Source organism: Equus caballus, chromosome 1, assembly GCF_041296265.1.
Source record: "Equus caballus isolate H_3958 breed thoroughbred chromosome 1, TB-T2T, whole genome shotgun sequence".
Lineage (NCBI taxonomy): Eukaryota > Metazoa > Chordata > Mammalia > Perissodactyla > Equidae > Equus > Equus caballus.
In genome coordinates this window covers 110,212,507-110,230,562 of record NC_091684.1, presented here as the reverse complement: position 1 = coordinate 110,230,562, position 18,056 = coordinate 110,212,507, and the positions used below count along the sequence as shown (strand labels likewise).

The following is an 18,056-nucleotide window of genomic DNA, read 5'->3' as shown; positions in this document are numbered from 1 at the left end:
GAACGTGACCAGCCCCACAAGAGCACTGGGGCTGTTTGGGGTCTTTTCTTCAGAAGGTGAAGGGGGAGCATCAGTTCCTGGTGCTCCAGTCTGGCCAGGGATGTGACGAATGTAGCGGGGACTCTAAGATGCATGTCAGTGGCAGGCATCCACCTGGCCAACCTGTCTATATGAGGTAGGAGTCCAGTCAGTGGACTAAGGATGTGCAGGAGAAGCTAGCTAATTAGGAAAAGGCCTGGCAAGGATTGGGAAGGTGACTGGAGCTCCATCCATGGTGAGGCTTGTAGGAGCGTCTATGGACTTAGAGAAGGGAAGGCAAATGCTGCCGTTGCCTCTGAGAAATGTGACTGTAGTTAAAGCCAGACAGGCTGATGAGTCTGAGGCTGTTGGTTCATCATTCATTCATTCAATTGTATATTGGTCGTCCATGAAATGTCACGTCCTATACTAGGCAGATACTCTGACAGAAGGCCATTCCCTGTTCCCCAGGGTTCACAGACAGTGGGAGAATCGGAAAGGAAAACCAGACAGTAACAGTACAGGACGATGGGATGTCTCAACAAGTCTATCAGTGCTGTGGAGCATCTCATTCCAGCCAGAGGTGGGTAGCAGTGAACAATTACCATTTATCAAGTGCCCATTCTGTGCTAGACACTGTGCTTGGTGCCTTCACACGGGATCTCAAGTCTTACCACAATGTAGAAAGCAGGTGTCAATATTCCCATTTTACAGATAATAAAACTGGGGATCAGAGGAGTCAGATCCCTTCCTCAAGGCCACACCGGCAGCAAGTGCTGGGGGCAGGATTTGAACGTAGGTCTGTTTTGGCTCCAGAGACCATGCTCTTTTGAACAATTCAAAGCCCATAAATATAGGACACACACAGCCAGAAACACTCTTCTAAAGAATCTTTTAGGATTGTCCTATCCAGAGGCACAAGAGAGAAAGATAATAGAGATTACAGCATGAGACAGAGGAAGAATTAAAATAGTGCTTTTAATATAATTTTCAGCAAACGTACAGTATGTACTTTACATCATATATTTCTAAACTGCTCATCTGGAAAATATAAGCTGCAAAAATACAGAATACCACACTCAAAATCTATTGAGTATGTGCTTTTTCCCCCTCCATTCTGTGAAGCAGGGTGATTTTTGAACTCTCCTAACAAAATCCAATCTCGGCCGATTTCAGAACTGTTGGAGCCCTCGGTGAGAGCAGCATTCCCAAGTTGGGGTTTTCTAAAGCATGTCAGCAGGCCACCCCGACAGGAGCCACCGGAAGGAAGGCATAAGGGAATTTGCATACCGGCTCAATATTACTCTTGAGGGACCCGGGAAAAATGCCTACTCCGAGGGTTTGGAGGACTCCTGACCACAGCCGCCTCCTTAGTCCTCGTCACAGGCCTGTGCTTGGGGCCTCAAAGGACCACACACTGGCCGGAGAATCCACACAGGGCCCCTTGGGTTCTCGGGCGGGCAGAGCACACTAAGTCAGGCCCGCGAAGTGTGCGGGCAGTGTCAGGCTGTTCTCTGCAGGCAGAGGATGAGGGCCAGGCCCTCAGCTTCTCACAAAGGAGTCTTCTGAAGGTGAATGTGACTCGGGGCAGGTTTTCTCAGTCTCAATGTCTTGGTACTCTGTGCCTAAAGGGGGAGGAGGGAAGAAGAGCCAAGAGGAAAGAGAGATCGGTCTTTTCTGGTTTTCCTACTTTTTTTAAGGCTTATATAATAGTATCATGGCTTTCCAGTGGAACGGAAAAGGGCAGGAAGTCATGTCAATAAAATGCTGGGTTTTGCTCCATGTAACCCCAATGGAACCCCCAGATTCTAAGCCCAAAGACCCTTTGCAAGGCCACATCTTTCTGAGAAGCATATTTATCTATGTAACTATACCAACACCCACGTGGATGTTTCTTCTATGAGAATTAAACAGATATATGCCAGTCATGAACTTATCCTTATCTTATATAAATCACCAGTGACAGACTTCGTGTTCTAGGACTCGAAGTGTCACTGTAGTCTCTACTGGAGAGGTGGCTAAGGGCCAGAGAAGACCTCCTGCGTCTTAATGTCATGCTCTCTCCTCTAGCATTCTGGACCAGTTTTTCTCACGTAGCCACAGATCTTTACTGCATGCTGAATGAAACAATCTCATTGGAGCAAGGTTTTTAAGCCTATGCCACACTTCCAAAATAGATGCGGTGGCTTCATTTAAAAGGCATTAAGAACTCAGCTAGTCCCTGTGATGATTTACAAGCTGCGTAGATCTCATTGACTGTGACATGCAGCTTTCCTGTTCAATGATAGGCAGAGGGGGGCCATACCAGTCCCCACTCATTTACTTGTCCTCTTTAGATTCTGACTCGCTGGTACAAAAGGTGACAATTTGGAAATGTCACTCCTTTCCTTGGGATTTTGCAGCTGAGATCTGACTTATAGAAGCAGCAGCCCATAGCTTCTGGAGCATCCTTCCTCGACTTTCCCAAGGCTCGGGTTCTTGTAGTCCCGGGGGAACTGCTGGAAGCCTTGGGGGCAGGGGCTTGGGGAGAGTGGGACAGAAGCAAGAGAGCTGGGGTTGGTTCTTGCGTGCAGAATGAGTAAGACAGAGGAAAGCTTCTGCTGACGTGGCTAAGATGGAAGGAAAGAGGAGTGTTTTTAAATGTCTCCAATGTTTCATTATTAATGTAAAAAAGTTTTCTCATTTTAGTTTCCTGTGCCTGTAGGCTAAATTTTGCAGAGGTTCTCACCTCCAGCTAGCTCTTGGCTCATTTCTTTATGAAAGTACAGACTTCTGTGGGGGTTTTCCTGATAAGAGATGCCCTGTTGGCCTCATCGGAGCTTCCTAAGAAGCCAGCTCTGTGTTCTCACTTTGGTGGCTATGTGGCATAGGGGAAAGAGCACTGCTTCAGGAGGCAGACAGACCTGGCATTGGCTTCTGTTGACTTTTCTAACTAGCTGTGTGAGCTTGGGAAGCTTGGGTTTACTCAGCCTTAGTTTTCTGATCTGTAAAGTGGAAAAAATTATACTTACCTTATAGGGCTGCTGTGAGAAAGCTGCTAGGAGCATGACCTGGGATCATGCCTTTATGGCACCTGGCACGTGGGCAAGCAGGCTCTTAATAAACTTGAGCTCCCAACCCCTTCCTTCCTTAAAGGTGCTGGACCAGAGCACAATTTGTGTTAGTGGGGTTCCTCTTGTAATGCAACTTCCTACATTGCATACTTCCAATTCATTTTATGGCCTTAGATTATAAAACCAAACTGTCTCGACAAACATATCTCCATGAGAGTTATCTTGTATTAAGTTAGCATGACTTTAAGAAAATCACTGTTTCAAGGGATTTAATGGGATGACAAAATCTCAACCTACAGAATGTTAAACCTCCAGAAAATTTACTATGTTGTTCCATTTGCTCATAGCAAAAGAACATAATCACTTTACCTTATGGAAAAATTCAGAATTTATGCTAATCATTACCTAGTGATTATTGGCCTCAGTCATTAGCACAAAAATAGAAAAGTCTAGAAACTCTGTTCCTAAAAGCCTAGTATCTGATAATAGAGTAAGACATATCCAAAGGGTGACCTGTGTCACTGCGTCTCAAGGCCCTGGGCTGAGCTCTTGAAGTTGATGCTGTGGATGCAGTGGTGCCAGCGGGAGAGGTGTCTGGGTCTCTCCACTGGAGCTGATGACCAGCACTGAGGAGTGCTTTGAACGTGCATTTCAGAAAGCATTAGAATGCAGGAATCCCGTTTCCTCTTACCTGTCCACTTCCGGTAGAATACCCCATACAAATTGATCACTGAGCTCTGTGGTTTAGACCAGGAATAACACAGGAAGCACGGACATCCACACAATATAGCTGTCATGGAGTCCTGGTTGCTATATCAGGGGGCATGTGAGAGGGTGTGGGGCCCCACAGTCCCTTTGAGCCGGAGTCTTCCTGATGAAGCAGTCCCTAAGGTGGGGAGGGTCTCTGAAGTCTGCCCGGTAGGGGGGGAATATCCACAAAGGCTAAAAACACGGGCTTTGGATTCATAGCCCTGGGTTTGACTCCCAGCTCTGCTTCGTGACCTTGAGCCAATTCTGGAACCCTTCCAAGCTTCATTTTCCTCTCCTGTAAACTGATGCTAATAACCGTCTCTGCCTCACAGGCTATTATTGAGACTAAACGAGCTAATACATGTAATAAGCTGGTCCATGGTAAGTGCTTGGTAAATGTTAGCTACTATGATTGTTAGTTTATTAGAGCTTACCAATTATTCCACCTGGCTTATCTATTAGCTTTATAGTGCCAATGTTTTATGTTGATGGGAAGGAGGGAGGAGATTTGAAATACCATTCAGTATCTGGATTCCTTCTTTTTCTAGTTCCTACGTTTTCACCTCCCATGCCTATTTCTAGGCTCATTTCCCTTAGGGAAAAAGGATGATTACTCTGGTGGAACTATCAAGTGAGTGTCAGAGCTGGAAGGGACTGTTGATTGTATAGTTCAAGTTCCCCTCATTTCACAAGAGAAAGACATGTTGCCTTCAATTATAAACCTGACAATAACGGGGTACTTACCTCATTCTTGGAAAATGGGATCCCTGAATTAGATTCCTGCGGTCAGGAACATCAGGGTTGATGGACACCTGGCTGAAGGACCCTTCCAACACATGACTCAGCCCGTGCTAGAGCAGCCTCAATTGCTCGAGTCCCCCAGACATGCTGGGCTGCTTCGGACCTCAGCCTGCGCTCCAGAACAGAGATCAGCACACTATGGGCCTTAGCCAAACCCAACCCTAGCTTGCCTTGGCAAATAAAGCTTTGCTGGAACACAGCCCACTGCAGCCATGCATTGTCTAGCGCTGCTTTCATGCTACAACTGAGATGAGCAGTTGCAACAGAGATCTTCTGGTCCTCAAAGTCTAAAATGTTTACCACCTGGCTGTTTACAGAAATTTTGTGAACTGCTCTCTAATTCTTGGTTTCCAGCACCAGCTCTCTGAAACCATCCCGATTCTCGATGCCACAAGGCAGAACGTACCACCACCATGAATCAGCGTGCCTTGCACCCAGACAGACAGACTGACCCAGCTCTTAACAGCATTCTAGTGCTTTTGTTTGTTTCAGGTCTGTCTGGCTCATTGAACTGTGAGCTATTGGAGGACAGGACCATGTCTTTTCCACGTTTTGTATCTGGTCCAGGGCCCGGCATATTGCCAAAGTTTTAATAAAGAAATGAGTGAATAAATATGTTTAGAAAATATCAAGCTCATACCGCGTACCTCCAAATGACACTAACCATGCAAAGGAAAATCATGCTACCACGTGGATAGTCTCTGAGCAGTATGAATTCTGTCCCCGTCTCCACGACAGTCACAGATTTCTGAGATACAGGCGATGCTTTGCTTTTTGAATTTCCCATTTTAGGCTTTTTAACTCATATTCTTTTGCCATGATAACCAAGCAGTCTGAGGTCACCTACAGATGTGAGAAAGGGGAGGCGTGGGTGGGTGGCTGTGTGCAGAGAGTGTAGATTCTACATGTTATCCTAGGCAACCGGCCCTGTGAGTGGCATCTGAACAAAAATATCTTTCTTGCATATTCCACCAGTTAGAGATTCTTCTGTTTTACCAATTTCTTCTTTTTTTGTGCGTGTGTGAGGAAGACTGGCCCTGAGCTAACATCTATTGCCAATCTTCCTCTTTTTGCTTGAGGAAAATTGTCGATGAGCTAACATCTGTGCCAATCTTCCTCTATTTTATGTGGGATGCTGCCACAGCGTGGCTTGATGAGCGGTGCTAGGTCCGTGGCCGGGATCTGAACCCGCGAACCCCAGGCCACGGCTGAAGTGGAACACATGAACTTAACCACTACACCACTGGGCTGGCCCCCTTACCAATTTATTCTTGAGCAATCACAATACCCCAGAGGGGCTAGGTCCAAAGGCTGACATTTAGTGCCAGTTGCTCTATGAGATGAGGTCCTCACAGCTGCTGAGAACTCAAGAACTTGGACTGAGTTGGGAGAGGTGGGTATAATGCACAAGGAAGGAAGGGCAGAGGGAGGAGGAGGAGGACTGCATTTATGTCCCAAACTATTTTTTGAGGCTGAATTTAAATCCACTAGCACCTTCTCTTGGAGAACGTGGCAGCTTGTAGGAGTTTGACCTGGATTTTAACCTGAAGGGAAACACAGATCCTGGTTGAGAGGAGGCTGATGAGAGGGATGAGCTCAGGGGAGCAATCAAGTCTGCTATCTGTCTGGTACTTTCTCCCAGCTTCTGGACAAACGCCTGGTTCCTCCAAGCCATCAAGACAGATCAAAACAGCCCAAGACAGCAAATATTCTGTCTATTGGACTAAAAAAGTGCTTGCCTGGTTTTTTCCTCTCATCTAAACCAAACCAAACCAAACCAAACCAAATGCACGAACAACAATAAAATAGAGCGCAACTCCACAAAACTGGAACAGAAGTTTATCCTGTCCTTCTCCCTCTGCTCTTGACTGTATGACCAGCCACATTGATTTCTACATGTTGACCTTTACTGCTTAACACTGCTGAGGAGTGCTTTCAGGACCCCCCGAGCAGTGCACAGCATACAGGTCTGGCAGGCCCGACCGGGTGGAGAAACCGCGCTTCCCAGGACCTGAACAGCAGGCAGCAAGAAAACCAGTCTTGCAGGTGCATGGGGAGCTCACAGCTACTTTTCCACCCAGAGTTTCTCTGGGAATATACATGTATATATTTCCACTTTACATGCTCCTCAATGAATGGCCTCCTCTGGAAGTGGGGAAGAGAATCCACTGGCAACCAAGGCAGAATCCTTTTCCCTGAGAAAATTCCTCAGGAGTGGTGTGGCTCTCATCCTGGGGACTGGCTGTTTGCCCCTGTGCGGAACATTTCCGTGGGTCACCTCAGGCCTGCGTGCTTTACAACAAGAAGGGATGGGAAATCTTGCCATGCCTGAGTGAGGGGAAGCTGTAGGTCATTACTGGGGACAGGGAAGTGGAATCAGGAACCTGAATGTACAGACACCACTAAACTAAACTTTGAAAATCATCACCAGAGGAGACTTTCCACTGTAAGGTGGTGAGAAAGCAGCGATTTTTAGGGAGAAGCACACTCCTTCCTGCTTGGGAGACATTAGGAAGTCTGTCAAAGGATTCCTTAGAAGCTCTTGGTTTCCCCTAATTACTCTGCTTGTTAAGTGCTACTAGCAGACTCCTTAAGGGGGACCATGAGAGGAAGCCTCTCTTGCTCCTTCGTTAGCTGTGTGGAAAGCCCGCATGCTGTGGGCTTCTGGAGTGGTAGTGTCCCCAGGATGCCTTGGAGCTTCACAGCCTTCCTCTGTGGAGGCGGGAAGAAGGGAGTAAAGCTGCCAATCTTCCCTGACTGTGCACACCCTCGGCTGAAGGGAGACGGCGAGCTGGTCCCCCAGAGAGAAGGGTACTTTTACGAAATGGGTTTACTTCATTCGCGGGAAGAATATTGGTAAAAACCTTCTTGGTCTGTATGGAGGAGTGAAAAATCTGTCCAAAGGGGCAGCAAAGGGAGACCTTTTCATCCATCCCTGGGCATGTTCCCCTAAGATGCTGGAGGAGTTGGTAGCAGAAGAGAAGAGAACTTGCGTGTTCCCTTTTTAGTTTATTCCATCCCTTACATTTTTCTTTGCTGTTAAGTCCAATGGAGACCTTACCGGGAAATCTCTTCATTCAAAATACCACTCAAGACCCACCAACCAAGGGACCGGATCTTTGTATGTACAAAGGTTTTTTTGTAGCACAAAAGCAAAATTAAAAGCAGGCTAGGTTTTCTGTTCTGTAGTATATGAGAGAAATTAAAACTTTAAAAGGTGACACCACACACTTTAGAGCCATTTGCAAAAGGGGACTTTAAATTTATATCCAATTGTTGATAAAACTGAGCCCTGGAGTTGTTTTCCTTTGTCATCCTAATATCTTATTCTCATTCATTCTAAATCTTAGGGAAAAAAATCCAAAATGCAAAGAGTTTTCAAAAACCGGTTTTTGAAAAAACACAAATAGCCCCAGGAAACGCTACGTTATGGGGCCTCAATGTGTGTGTACCGAGTTTGGACAGCTATGCAATGATATCTGAGGGCAGTGACCTATTAGCAATACATTTTCAAAGCAAAACTAACCCCAAACCTCTACAGAACGGTTTCAAAACCTCAGGAGTGACAGAGCATACATATTTTATGAATTGGCTGGAAAACAATCCTGCTGTCTACTGGTTAACATATTGACGAGTGTCCCCATTCTCACCAACAAGGGCAGACTAAAACTAAGCAGATGAAAGGGCTGTTTCGGAAGCATCCTGTCCCAGGCAGCTGATCACAGTGGCTGCGCACCACGACACAAGCTTCTCTTGTGGTTGTCCTTCCTCAGTGGCGTTTCTCTAGTTTCGGGCTGTCACTCAAATGCCCCATTTACGGCGTTAGTTAAAAATTTGGCACAGCACTCCTCTCCCCATCCCCTTTCTCCTTTCCTGACTCTTTTCTTGCCCTCTGGGTGAACTGCAAATATGTGTCTGAGGTGAAAAAGCAAACAAACCAAACCAAACAGCCCTTGAGGTTTTTCCCAGGGCCATGAGTGGCCTGGACAAAGGTCACAGAAGATGCACGAAAGGTAAGTTAACTGGGCCCTTTAAGCGGGGGTGTGAGCATGTGTGCACTTGCACATAGGCTCTGTCCCCTTATGGGAATGGCCTTATAAGGCCAAGTCTGCTGGCTGCAAGAGGTTTTCCCATAATTCTTACCCCAAACAACGAGAGGTTTGCTCTCTAGCTGTTTGAGGTTCAGCCACTTTCAAAACACACACAAAGGCCTCTTAGTTCAAGACTGACCCAGAAAACATTACTGACACTTCCATGCACTGGCCAGGAGGGAGCTTCAGGAGCTTGTGGGTCTATTCCTTATCACAGACACCACAGACCACTCAACAGCTTGTGCTATGGAACTGTTCTTTCTCTCCTGCCTCTCCCCAGAAGCACCGCGCCCATACACACAGCCCACATCTAAGCGAGTCTCCTCCGCAGGCTGAAAAGAACGCCTCTTGGAATGTGAAACATGAATATAAAAGGGCTTCCCGTGACAGTGATCACTGAATCACGGGGAATAAAGCGAGAAGGAGAAGGCAGATTTGCAATTCATCACATTATCCCCTGTTGTCTCCAGTGTGATTCTTTTAAAGGCTGCATATACACTCTCTTTTTCAAGCGTTTTCTTTTTCTTCTTGTAACACATTGTATATTCTTGTTGTTTTCACAGAATATCCAAATGAGGATAAAATGATAAAAAATTACAATAGATTAATTGCATCCCTTGAATCACATTATATTTTTGGTGCATTAAAAAAAGGAGAAAAGTAAAAGCAACCAGCATAATAAATTCGGCCGAGAGAACTGTGTTAGTGACTGAAGGGTTAACACAGATTTTAGAAGTAGTTAAAAATAGTATTAGAGGATTATACATACAACAGTTTGAAATTCATATGCATTGCATTTTTTTCTCTTTAAAAATGGCAAAATGTTTGGCAAATGTAAGCAAATGACTTGGACTATGTTGGGTTTCGCCGGCTCTGAGCGAAGTCAGTCATAGCCAGGCGAGGCCCACTGCTTCCTGAGGTCACTCTGCGGGGCTGGGGGGGGGAGGCGGGCGCCCACCACTGGGAAGTGCTGCGGGGGGAAGGTGAGGTGCTGGCCCCCCAAGCCCCGCTCCCCCTTGGGCCCTCAGTCTTGAACATGGAAATGGAGCTGGTGAGAGGTGCCAATTACAGACTCCAGCACGGATCACCCATTAGCATCGCTGAGAGAACTCTGGGGCCTTGAACCACATGCAGACTGGGTGAGTCGTCTACACAGTGACCCATATTGCGAAAGTTAGAGAGAGGAGCGAGCTTCCGTTCCTCCGACTTGCGTGCCTCCCCAGCCCCGTGGAGGGGGAGGGTGGCACGGGGTGTGTCACTAGTGCTTATCCTGGCAATGTTGTCAACTTGTGTTTCATAGTAGACTTTTTTTTAAAATATTTTTTTGTTCTGTATGTGTATGTATATCCAGAAATGTCCATCCTCCAAGCTGGCCACCACTGTTCCCTGAATTTGCCAGTGCCTGTTGCTTGCAGCTGTCGGCATCCTGAAAAAGCACGAGGTGCCTTCCAAGAGTAGACTCTGAGCCCCAGCAGGTCGCACACCAAAAACATGATCCCATGCTTTCTTTATTCTGAATCCTGTCTGGCTCTGATTTTGAGAAAAAAGACAAAGGTCGTGTATATGTGTGCGTGTGTGCATGTGCGTATGTGTCTGTGTGTATTGAGTTTTTTTTTTTTTTTGGAAACCTTTTTTCTTTTTTTTTTTAGGAAAAATGACCCTTTGATTACTAATACAGAGTTCAGCCCTCCTTCAGTCACTATAAAACGGACTCCATGTTTTCACACCACTCATGATCTTCAAGGTTATAGATAAACTTTGTCCTATGTGTCTGGTTGGCGGGCACAGGGTCCCTCCCCAGATTGTCTAAGGTCAGAGTAGAGGCAAAGAACTCACTGGTGCTCAGTCCGCCCTCGTGGTTTTTGATGTATCGTTTATAGTTTTTCCGCAGGCACTGCCACGTGGTGGTGTAGAGGACGAAGGCAAAGGACTTGAGCGCGATGGCGATGCTGACGTACAGATATCTGTAGACCACGTTGTCATAGAGGACGCAGGCGCCTTGCTCCCCACAGAACGTGCTCCAGAACAGGCAGGTGGAGTCGATGCCGGCCCCAAAGATGAGGGGTGGGGGGATGAAGCCTGCGGGAGGGAAAAGAACATTTACTGTCCGGGCTCTGATGGCTGCTTGGGTGTAGGGACGGGCTCCTCCTCCCTGCATGTGCACTTCTGCTCACACGACTGTGGGCTAACGTGTCATAATTGGTGGTTCTACAGCACAGGGGTGAAAGGACCCTGTCCGGAGGCTGAACTGCTTGAGTTCGAATCCCAGCTTCGCCTTTTGCTTACTGCACAAACCCGTGCAAGTTACTTAAGCCCTCTGTGCTTTAGTTTCCTCATCTCCATACAGGAAAAGCATTTAGAACAGTGCCTGGCACACAGTAAACACAAAATAAATGACAGCTGCTAACATCATCATCCTCATCTGCAGAGAGCCTGACAAGGAAGAGAGAGAGTCCTTCTCGAAGCGACACATTCTTGGTGTCACTCGAAGTGCAACCTCGTAGAGGGCGTGGCCAAGAGGCAGCCTACTCTGTGTATTGTTCTTCTGCGGCTGTGTGTGCTCTTGAGCAGAGGGAGCTGGAACCAGGAGGGCCCAGAAGTTGAACACGAGTACACTAGACCTTGTGTCAGTGTACACGCGTATATATAGATGGGGGGTTCATGGGACCCCTGAAGTCCAGCCACGATCGCCAGAATAAGAACGTCTGTGTTATATACACTTCAGGGCCTCCTTCCTCAGGGACCTTCAGAGGGCAGCCTGGGAGGGGAAGGGTTGTTGAAGGAAGCAGCACTTCCTTGATTTTAATGATCGGACTGGAATGGCAGGAGATGGGTGGCATCGTCCCATCAGTGCTAACGAGGTTGGCAGAGCTCCCCACTCCCCAGGCCCAGGCTCCTCAGCACATCCTTAGCGCTCTCCAGCGCTGTCGCTTGTTACCCTAAAGAGAAACTCCTGAGAAAGAGTTTTAGTTGAAACCTCATTAGACTTCCAGGCAGCATGAGTTAATGAACTCCAAACTCAAAATCCCACACGACCCGCCCCCTCTTTGCAGCTTCCAGGTCAGCTTGGTCTTGGCGAATGGAAACTTGTATCCCCAGCATTCACCGCCCAAAGGCAACCCTTCCTTGCCAATCAGCGTGTGTTCTCCCTGTGCAAGTGCCTTTCCTCATTTAACTGAAAAAGAGCCAACACGAGGAACCACCATAGCAACCACATAATAGAAATGAAGCCACACTCCACATTATTTAGGTAAAGAAATAGAGCTCTGGAGCCAATTTAAATGATGGATAGACTTGGGGAGAAACAGGACAAGTCTGGCTGGTTCCTACTGGCCCCATGGGATAAAACAAATCCATTCACCTTTCTACTTCTGAGTTTTATTAGGGTGTGATGAGCTCCCAAATCCTTCTGCCTCGCTAGAGGGACCACCAACCAGCAGGCAATGGGAGCTAAGACAATGACACCTCTGATAAAAGGTTTGCCATAGGAAGGAACTGATAGGAAAAGGCCCCTTGCTCCACAATGCATGGGTGCCCGAAGAGTTGTGCACTGATCCAAGTTGGCCTAATCAAGACATATTTTAAGAAATGTGCAATTTAAAAGAACCATTCATGAATACTTCAACGAAAATATCCCTCTGAAAATGCCATATGTAATACCTTCATGTACCTGCATCTGAGTGAGAATCTTTGTAATATTGAGTTGTCTTTAAAGCAGGGCATATTGCTACGTGCCATCGATGTCAATTTTATCCTATTGTTAAGTTCTCCTACCTGATGACAAGGCCCTGGAGTCAGACATAGCCTTCAAACAGAAATTGGAAAGCTAAGCATCTAGCAAAGATTTTCACATTATACTCAATATTTTGGAGAACACTTGTAGAGATGAAAGAACATTTAACTTAAGGAGCTGGAAGCTTGGGGCAAGTCACTTGATCTCTCCGTGTCTCAGTTTTTTGATCTTTAAAATGAAACTGATACCAATTGCCTGGTCAAGGTCAGGGCGAGCATGATGCAAATGAGGTCACTGTTATACAAGCAAGGGTCTGGTCCTCCCATATGGCCAGAACTTCTGCTACCTTACTTATGTTGCACAGGTGACAGTTTAGAATAAATCTCAGTCGAGTACCTTAAGTAGAAACTTTATGAGATTCCTTTTAGATTTCTGAATAGAGAAAATATTAGCTTTCATTCCTGCCAAATTCATCTTTTCCTTTGGATCGACTTAAAATTTTCTCCACAGGGGAACTCTAGCTCTCAGCCCTAAATTCCAGGTATGCAGAGAACACTAGAGATGATGAACTGGCTGGATCCCTTTCATTAGAGGCCTTTGCCATTCTAGATCTCATCTGATTAGTCACAGAAGGGAGTGCCACTTGATGACTCATTTGCACAGGCAGCCACTCCATCTTACACATTTATTACTCAGGTGAACCAACTAGAAGCCCTGGCAGTCCCTGCAAGATCCTGGCTCTCCAGACACCAGTGGGAGACCTCTATAGTATGACGACCGTAACGATACCCACTGTCTGTCGCTGCCCCTCACCCCAGCACTGCACACGGTGCTCCTCACATGTCAGGAAACCCCTCCACAACCTTTTTTACCCATAGAGAAACCAAGGCTGAGAGATATTAGTTGTCCCAGGCTTGATATTTCAAAACCCCAAACCCAATAACCTTCCTACTAATTCAAAGTTTGGTGATTTGAGGAGAGGGTTTTAGAGTTCTTATCAGGGATTCCCAGGGCTACAGACACATTTTATTTACCCTCCGCTAAGCTCTTGGGAATAAGAGGCTTGTGGAAGCCTGGTTTTGAAGCTTTTGGAGTGAAACATACAGGGGTTCTGATCTTTGCAAAGTGTGAAGGGGGAAACACACACACACACGCATGCACGCACAGCAGTTGTGATCTTTGCAAAGTGCGGAGTTCTGCCTTCTCCAGTTAATGCTGTGTGAGAAAGCTGGGAGATGGTTATTCAGTATACAAACACTCTCTGTATCTTGAGAACACCTCAAGCAGTATTTGCTTGGTGGTGGGGAGGAAATACAAAATTTGGAACCACAGACAGCTGATTTTGGATTTCAACTCTACCACTTGAGAACTGTGTGACCCTGGTCAAGTTACTCAACTTTACTGAATCTGTTTCATTGTCTATAAAATGGGCACAGTAATGCCTTCTTGTACTGAGATTTTGTAGAGATTGAGATAAAATTTCTGAAAGCCCCTCATAGAGTGGGCTCTCAACAAATCTGGTTCCTTTCCTGTTCTTTCGTTTTTCACTTGGATAAATGAAAATCTATCCTCTTTTATTTATTTATTTTTTTGGTGAGGAAGATTCACCCTGAGCTAACATCTGTGCCCAATCTTCCTCTGTTTTGTATGTAGCTTGATGAGCTGTGTGTAGGTCCATGCCCAGGATCTGAACCCATGAACCCCAGGCCACCAAAGCGGAGTGTACAAACTTAACCACTATGCCACTGGGCCAGCCCTAAATTTGTCCTCTTTTAAATCAGCATCTCCAGAGAAAGATACACAGAATACCCTTCAAGCCAAGATTCAGTGAATAACCCCGTGTCAAGAATCCTTCACGTCATAAGTATAAGTCAGGCTGCTGCTTCCTGCAGAGAGGCCACATGGGTAAGGTGTACGTGAGAGTGTATTTCTGCTCTGAGCACCTTCACTCTGTTATGCCCTCAGTTACCTAAGGAGGGCGGGTGAGGATGGTGTAGCATTTCTTTACAAACTGTGTGAGCCTGCAGAAGCAGTCCTCTCCTTTTTTGCCCTCTTTTCTCCTGGGGAGGAGAAAATGGATGAAGCAGGCATTAACTGGGGTCCCATCACTGGGACACCAGGAACCCACCGTATGTTGTGAGGAGGGGATCCGGAGGCTCAATGCTGTTATGTGCTATTACAGGGCATATTAAAAGGATTAAATCTTACTTCCTATTACATTCAGGCCCAAATTGCAGCCATATATATTTCAATGCAAAAATTGCCACACCACTTAAGGAAATTGTCTCTGTTTTCCTGAAATCTATTAACAAAGATGAAACCTCAGGGTCCTTGGCAATTTAATTCACTCCCCTGGTTGAAAAGGCCGGGTCTATTTATATTCTTTGGTCTAAACTTAAAACGTGAACTGAAAGGCTTTTGTAAGAAAAATAAATTCTCATTCCTTTATGGGACAAAAAGGAAGCTGAAAATTACTCTGCCATTTACATTTCAAAAGATAGCCCTTCCTCTCCAGCTTACCTGCCGAGACTTGAATTCACCATGGAATCTCTATTTAACCTGATGGAATTGCTGTTATGTCCAGCACAAGCTAGAGAGGGAGGTCAACAAGTATGCTCTCCTCAAAGGATTAACGAACTTCAGTAATGCCGAGAGAGACCAGACTGCCAACATTGGCCCGCATCGTCCATGGACATCTGACATTCACTTTTCTTAAAACCAAGAAGTTGGGAGGAGCTACTCTGTTCTCATTTCATTCCTGGGCACCTTGTTAAAGTCACTAAGGCTCAAAGACCTTAAATAACCTGCCAAAGGCCACGCAGTCAGTAACGGCAGAGCTGGACTCAAATCCAGGCGTGCCTGACTGCAGAGGGGTCCACGGTAAATATGCGGTCATAAATATGCGGTAAATATGTGTCACCTTAGCACGCATATGGAAATAGATCCTGGGTGGTGCAGGTGCTTCAGGAAGTCAGATGCATCGTTGGTATTTAATAAATGTTTGCTGAATAAACAAACAAATGCACAGGTGAGTGGAAGGGTGTTCCATGCATTCCAGCCACTGTATCCTGCTCCCCACCACCCCATGGCTGGGTGCTGCACGGCCTCTCATCTGGGATCCCTGGCACGCTGTGCTCTCTTCTTCCAAAGCACTCACTGAATGTGTTCCTTTCTCCCCCTTGCCTAAAGAACTTCTTTATATTCAAGACTTCACAGCAGGAGCTCAACGAATGTTTGATGAGCCACATCAGGAGTTTGCAAGATGCACTTCTCCTAGACTAATTCACAATTCACCCAAGACCCAAGGACAGTCCGCTCAGGAATGACACCTGTGTACAGAGGTGGCCCCTGAGGCTGATGGTCCCAAAGCTTTTTGTCCAGCCTGTTGTTCTGGAAACCTAAGAGTAGGGGTTTGTGGGAAGAGCGTGTGTGGTGGCGAGCCCAGCCAAGCTCTTACAAGTCCCTGGAGACACCTGAATGTCTGTTACCTTATTCTATTAAAGGCTACTCCACAGGGCCAGTCACAGGTCGAATCCTCAGCTTTATCTTGTGCTTCTGCTGCTTCTCTCTTGCTTTCATCTAGTCAGTTGGGGCATTCAACAGATGTTCCTCCACAATATGGCTTCCATTTGTCCTTGCCTTTTAATCTCTACCCGGCTTGGCTTCCTCTCACCTCAATGCTTTGAGTAGCTGTCCTGCATCCTGCTGCACCAGGTTGCACCTTTCTCTCAGGATGATCTTCCTAAGTCAGAATTCTGAATGCATATCCCCTCTCCCATCTCAAACCATCATTTGCTCCACACTGGCAACTGCTTAAGTCAAATCTTTTTCTCCCTTGAAATTCAAGGTCCTAACTCTTCTAGTCCTATACGTTCCCCATACTTGCTTCCTTCTCTTACTGGAGCCCCCCTGAAGGCAGGATCTGGCTCCTATTTATTTTGACATCCTTTGCAGCACCTACAACGGTGCCTTGGACATAGCAGGATTTCAGTGAGTATCTGCTTCCATTAATTTAATTAATCCACCCACGGCATGCAGTTGACCCCAGGAGCAAGATTCTGGATCAGACCTTTGAGCAGATGGTTTGCCCACACCCAGAGAGAAAAGCAGTGATCAGGGCATTTGCAAAAGGATGAAGGATGGATTTGATTACATCAGGGATTCTGCTATGGGTAGGCGATTCGGTTTACTCTGAATTTACTGACCTTATCCAGCTCCCTGTCCTCCTCCGCTCAACTTCTGCCACTGTCATGGGTGACGAATTTCTCCATCGACATGCAATTCCACACTGGGCCCTTTCAACAACTCATCCTCAATGTCAAGGTTGTTCACTCCCTTTCCTCTCTGGTCATTCCACACCCTGGGTTTTGTCATCTCTCAGAGCTTCAGATGATAAACCTTTGGCTACAGATTCCAATTCTTTCCCCATGATTTATTACATTTAGTTCTTAAGCTCTTTTATCTTTTTGTCCTCCCTTCCCTCTTCTATCTTTACTGCTTCCTTATCCAACCTAGGCACCACGGTCAATCACCTTAGCCCCACTGTGACTACTTTCCTTAATTTCTTTGCTCCACACTCCTCCCACCTCACCTGCCATTGATACCACTAATCACATTCCCTCTTCTACTCCAGGGCTGCTAAGGGCTATCTGGGAAGCTCTTGGCATCACACTGACCTGTGCCGTTGCAGTCTCTGCCCCGTTCTTCCTAGCAACTCCTTTCCATTGGCATCTAAAGCCACAAGGGAAAATAATCTCACATTCACTTCTGGGTCTTGCCCTCTTTCTTTACACTCCTCACAAGTATCTGGAAAGAGTGGTCTCCCCTTGCTGCCCCCACTTCCTCATGCTCTGACATCAAGGATGGAATCCCTTTTCACATGTACTGTCCAATACGATAGCCCCTGACCACATGCATCTGCTCGAATGAAAATCAATAAAAATTAAATGAAATTAGCTTACAGAAGCCATACTTCAAGTGCTCAATAGCCCCATGTAGCACAGATATGGGGCATTTCCATCATCAAAGTTCTGTTGGACAGCATTGGTCCATACCACTCCCAACTTGCTCCTCATCCTGGTCTTCCCATTTCAAAAAATAACACTCCCATGTACCACGTGACCCAAGCCTTTTCAAGGAGCCGTCACTTGGATTCTTCCTTCTCAGATATTCCAGTCTGCATAGTTCCATTCAGAGACTAAGCCTTGACAGGTCTTCCTCCGCCCACGTCTTCCCATCGTGGTAGCCATTATCTCAGCTTGGGCCTCCATCAGCTACTCTGCTATACCAGTGGCTTAGCATTCAGTCCCTACATTCTCCACGTGGCAGACAGTGGCCCTTTCTACAAATGCACAATGGATCTTATCACTCTCTGGTTGAAGTCCATCAATGACTTCATTGGCTTTAGAGATAAAGGTCAAATCTGACAACGGGGCCGCAGCCCTTCTGCATCACGTTCCTGACAGCTGTCCTTTCCAGCCCCATCTTTTGCCGGTCCCCCCCTTGCCCTCCATGCTCCAGCCATGCTCGGCTCCCTGCAGTCCCCAGCAGGCTGTAGGTTTTGCTCATTCCCAGGCTTTAAGTCCCTCCATCTAAAGCACTCTCTCCTTC

General features: G+C 46.5%; 1 protein-coding gene across 2 annotated transcripts in view; it reads right to left on the bottom strand.

Moving 5' to 3' along the window:
- Nucleotides 1-977: 977 nt before the first annotated feature.
- SLCO3A1 (solute carrier organic anion transporter family member 3A1) overlaps nucleotides 978-18,056 on the bottom strand; it is a 295,928-nt gene continuing 278,849 nt past the window's right edge. Inside the window, exons 10-11 of one of the 2 annotated variants that reach the window (XM_005602811.4) lie at nucleotides 10,550-10,792; nucleotides 978-1,643 (exon numbers count right to left, since the gene is read on the bottom strand). In XM_005602811.4, coding sequence (XP_005602868.3) covers nucleotides 1,561-1,643; nucleotides 10,550-10,792 — 326 coding nt within the window. In that variant the 3' untranslated portion in view covers nucleotides 978-1,560. Of the gene's footprint in view, nucleotides 1,644-9,326; nucleotides 10,793-18,056 lie in introns of those variants that run through there. The other variant, XM_023650742.2, reaches the window with a different exon arrangement.